We start from the raw sequence: 3653 nt of genomic DNA on the forward strand, positions 1-3653 counted from the left end.
GATCGTTTTGGAGAGGGATGGATGTGAACGACTCCAACAGCCTGAGGGTTTCAAAATGGGAAATACGTGATCAAGATGTCCTTTAACATGATCAAGGCGTCCTTTAAATTGAATATTGATATGTTTTCCAAGACCAAGAGGCAGCTGGAGAGGAACAGCCAGGATTTTTTTTTTTAGGAGAGGCAAGAAAAAAAACGTGAATTTGTCGTGCTCCGCTGGGAAAGGTCTTTTCTGCGGTGGGTTTTGTGCCAGGAAACTTTGGAATGCTGGCAGAGCCAAAGAGCTGCCCGTCAGCAGCTTCCCTGCATCAGCCCTTCTCCTGCATGACCGTGATCCGCCGTCCCTCCGGAGCGCTCCGTGCCCGGCTCTTCCCGTGCCAGCCCTCGGCACAGCCATACCTCCTCCGGGCAGGAATGTGACACTAATCCCAGCAAGCCAAGGGATGGGGGGCTCCCCCCTTGTCCTGCCCCATCCCAGCGTTCCGGGGGGCTCGGAGCGGGATGTCCACCCCAACCCCCTGCCCCTGCTCCTTCCTGACTCCCGGCATCCCTCGGGATCGCTCTGGGTGTACATGTCATGTCTATATTGGGGTACTGTGTATATTTTGGGGTCTATGATGAGCATATCTGGCTATAAATGTGATCTATCAGTACAGATCCATTGCTTCCATCTACTATCCACTGCTGGCTTCCTGGGAGTGGAAATTCCTTTGGGCTTTCCATGCTGCTCACGCTTTAGAAAGGGAAAAAACCCACCCAGGAACATTGGGATCAGAACACAGTTGTTGCTCATGACACCTTCTCTTCTCCTGGACTCATCCCGATGTTCTCCATGTGCAGAGGAGGCTCTGATGAGCTGCTCTCCTGGTGTTCCATCATCCCTTCTCCCTCCCACATCTCCCACCCCGGATTTGTGTCCATAAGAATGGGAATACTGGATCAAATACCCTTGGAAGAGCAGCAGCTCGGGGCTGTCCACGTCCCAGGGTATTCCAGGGTGCTGCTCCCAGGCACGGTGATCCCGGGGGATTCTGATGTTCCCCCACTGCTCTCCCTGGGATTCCTTCCCCAGGGATTCCTTTGCTTTTCCACTGTGGATGAAGCAAAGAGAAAGGGGAGCTCCTGGCCCCAAAGGGGACAGGAAAATACTGAATTTTAGGGAAATAAGCCCCAGTCACTCAGGGAATGCAGACTGGGAGAGCAGGATTCACCCAGTGCAGTCCTTGGTAAATCCAGAGTTCTTGAATCCAAGGAGAACCTGGGGATGGGGTGTTTGGATGAATCTGAGCAGGGTGAGAGGGATTTTAAAAAAAACAATGATGGGGTGTTTGGATGAATCTGAGCAGGGTGAGAGGGATTTAAAAAAAACCCCAAATAATGTAAAGAAAGCAGGAAGGGAAGGGGGCTCCTATTCCATGGGAGTTGGGAGGATGCTCTCACTCCCAGTTCGAGAGGAGCAAGACAGGAGTTGTTCCATCATGCCAAGAACTGGGAGCGGGCCCAGGGAAGGGGCCATGGAGGGGGATCGGCCCTGCCGATGAGCTCCGGCATCGCCGCATCCCCTCCAGGTCCGGGCGAGCTCCTCCCGGCTCCGGGCCAAGGACAACAGCGGCAACCCGAGCCCTTCCCGCGGAACGGGGGGCCCGTGTTTACCCTGGAGCCGGAGCCGGGGGGCCCCGAGCCGAGGGAGAATTCCCCGCTCTCCCGCTCTCATGGCGCTGCTGTTGGGAGCGGTGCTGCTGGCGGCGGGCGCCGCGATCCCGCCGGGAATGCCGGCCCCCCGCGACCTGGCCCGCTCCGTGCTGGAGACCCACGGGCAGGACCTGCGGCTGCTCAAGCTGCTGGGAGTCACCAGGACGGTAGGAATCGGGGTGGGAGGGTGTGCAGGTGGGTACCCCCATTCCCTCATCCCGTGGGGGTCCCGTGGGGATCCCGATGGATCTTTTCTCCCGGCAGAGCTTCGACTGGGGAACCCACTTCAGCATCAACTTCACGGCCCGGCAGCCGCCCTGCCCCAAACCCGCCCCGGACCCCCGCGGCTGCCGGGGCCGCCCGGGCAGGGTGAGCTGGGACGGGGGTCCCCGAGCCCGGTGGGGGGGGGGCACAGGGGGGTCCCCGGGGTGCTGAGGGTCCCTTGTCCCCAGGTGCAGCGGTGCTTGGCCCAGGTGTCCGTGTTCACCTTCCTGCCCGACGTGCCGCTGTCGATGGTGGAATGCGGCGAGGAGCCGGTGAGGGCTCCGGGACCCCCATCGTGTCCCCCACGCGTGTCCCCCACTTTGGGGTCGGGTTTTTGGGCTCTGGAGTGAAGCCCACCTTATTTCTCCCCGCAGCAGCCCGGTGGCAGCGCCCAAACCCGCTCCCCTGGCACCCCAAAAACCTTCGGCGCCAACCCAGGTCGCTCATCCTCCTCCTCATCATCATCATCCTCATCCTCCTCGCGGCCCCCCCCGCGGCCTCGCCCCCCCAGCGCGTCCCCCCGGGGGTCATCCCGCCGCCCCCCGGCCCCCACGGAGCTGGAATAAAGAGATTTCGGGGTCAGACGTGTGCGTGTGTGGGGCTGACACGGTTTGGGGGGCCCGGGGGGGGCACCCCCGGCGTTGGGAAACAGCCATGGGGCAAGTTTGGGGTTGTGCAAGCCCGGGGGGCACCAACCCGGCACCGCAGCCCCTGCACCCCTCCCACAGGGCTCCGGGACCCCCGACCCGCCCCCCATAGCCAGCCAAGGGGCTCCAAGGGATGGGGACACCCTGGGAGACCCCGCGGGGGGAGATGTCACGGCCCATCCATTCGGACACTCTGTGTCCCCCCCCACCCGTGTCCCCAAAAACCAACGGCCGCCCTGTGGGTTGGGGCCAGGTGTTTCCGGAGCGGGGTGGGGGAGAGCCCAGCCCCGGGGCGGGTCCCCGACCTCCCGAGGGGGATAAAAGCGGCGCCGGGGTGGCCGTGGGGGGACAGGGATGCCGAGCCCGTGGGCGCTGGTGCTGCTGGTGGTGCTGGGGGGGGCCCGCGCCCTCCCCGCCCCGGCCCCCCTCGCCTACACCCAGGCGCTGGCTCAAGCCGTGGACTCCTACAACCAGCGGCCCGAGGTGCAGAACGCCTTCAGGCTGCTCAGCGCCGACCCCGAGCCCGCCCCGGTGAGTGCCCCCCACTCGGGACCCCCCCCTACCCGTCACCCGTGACCCCTCCCCTGTTCGTGATCCCCCCACGCTCCTGGTACCCGACTCGGGCTGCTCAGCGCTGATCCCAAGCCCGTCCCGGTGAGTCCCCCCCACTCGTGACCCCCTGTTTGTGACACCTCCACTCGAGGTACCTGACTCGGGCTGCTCAGTGCCAACCTCAAACCCGCCCCTGTGAGTGCCCCCCCACTCGGGACCCCCCTCACCCCTCCCCTGCCCCTCTCCCTATCCCTGATCCCCCACTCGTGGCCCCTGACTCGGGCTGCTCAGCACCGACCCCGAGCCCGCCCCGGTGAGTCCCCCAAAAGACTGACACCCCCACTCGTGACCCCGCATTTGTGACCCCCCCCCACCCCATTCCTGTCCCCCCTTTGATGATCTCTGAACCCCACCTGAGCTGCTCAGCACCGACCCCTGAACCCACCCAGGGAGTGTCACCCCACTCGTGACCCCCATCCCCATTATTGACACCCCCTTC

General features: G+C 63.5%; 2 protein-coding genes across 2 annotated transcripts in view; both read left to right on the top strand.

Annotated features, from left to right (window-relative positions):
* The first annotated feature begins 1685 nt into the window (after positions 1-1685).
* On the top strand, positions 1686-2525 carry LOC113977477 (probable serine/threonine-protein kinase samkC). The gene is made up of 4 exons (XM_027703610.1): positions 1686-1858; positions 1956-2060; positions 2144-2227; positions 2330-2525. The coding sequence occupies exons 1-4, from the start codon at positions 1712-1714 to the stop codon at positions 2519-2521; spliced, it is 528 nt and encodes a 175-aa protein (XP_027559411.1). The 5' UTR covers positions 1686-1711; the 3' UTR covers positions 2522-2525.
* A 431-nt stretch (positions 2526-2956) lies between these two features.
* CAMP (cathelicidin antimicrobial peptide) overlaps positions 2957-3653 on the top strand; it is a 2327-nt gene continuing 1630 nt past the window's right edge. Inside the window, exon 1 of the mRNA XM_027703612.1 lies at positions 2957-3133. Within this exon, the coding sequence (XP_027559413.1) occupies positions 2957-3133 (177 nt within the window). The remainder of the gene's footprint in view (positions 3134-3653) is intronic.

This window comes from Neopelma chrysocephalum, unplaced genomic scaffold (assembly GCF_003984885.1).
Source record: "Neopelma chrysocephalum unplaced genomic scaffold, ASM398488v2 Primary Assembly neopelma1_243, whole genome shotgun sequence".
Taxonomy (NCBI): Eukaryota; Metazoa; Chordata; class Aves; order Passeriformes; family Pipridae; genus Neopelma; species Neopelma chrysocephalum.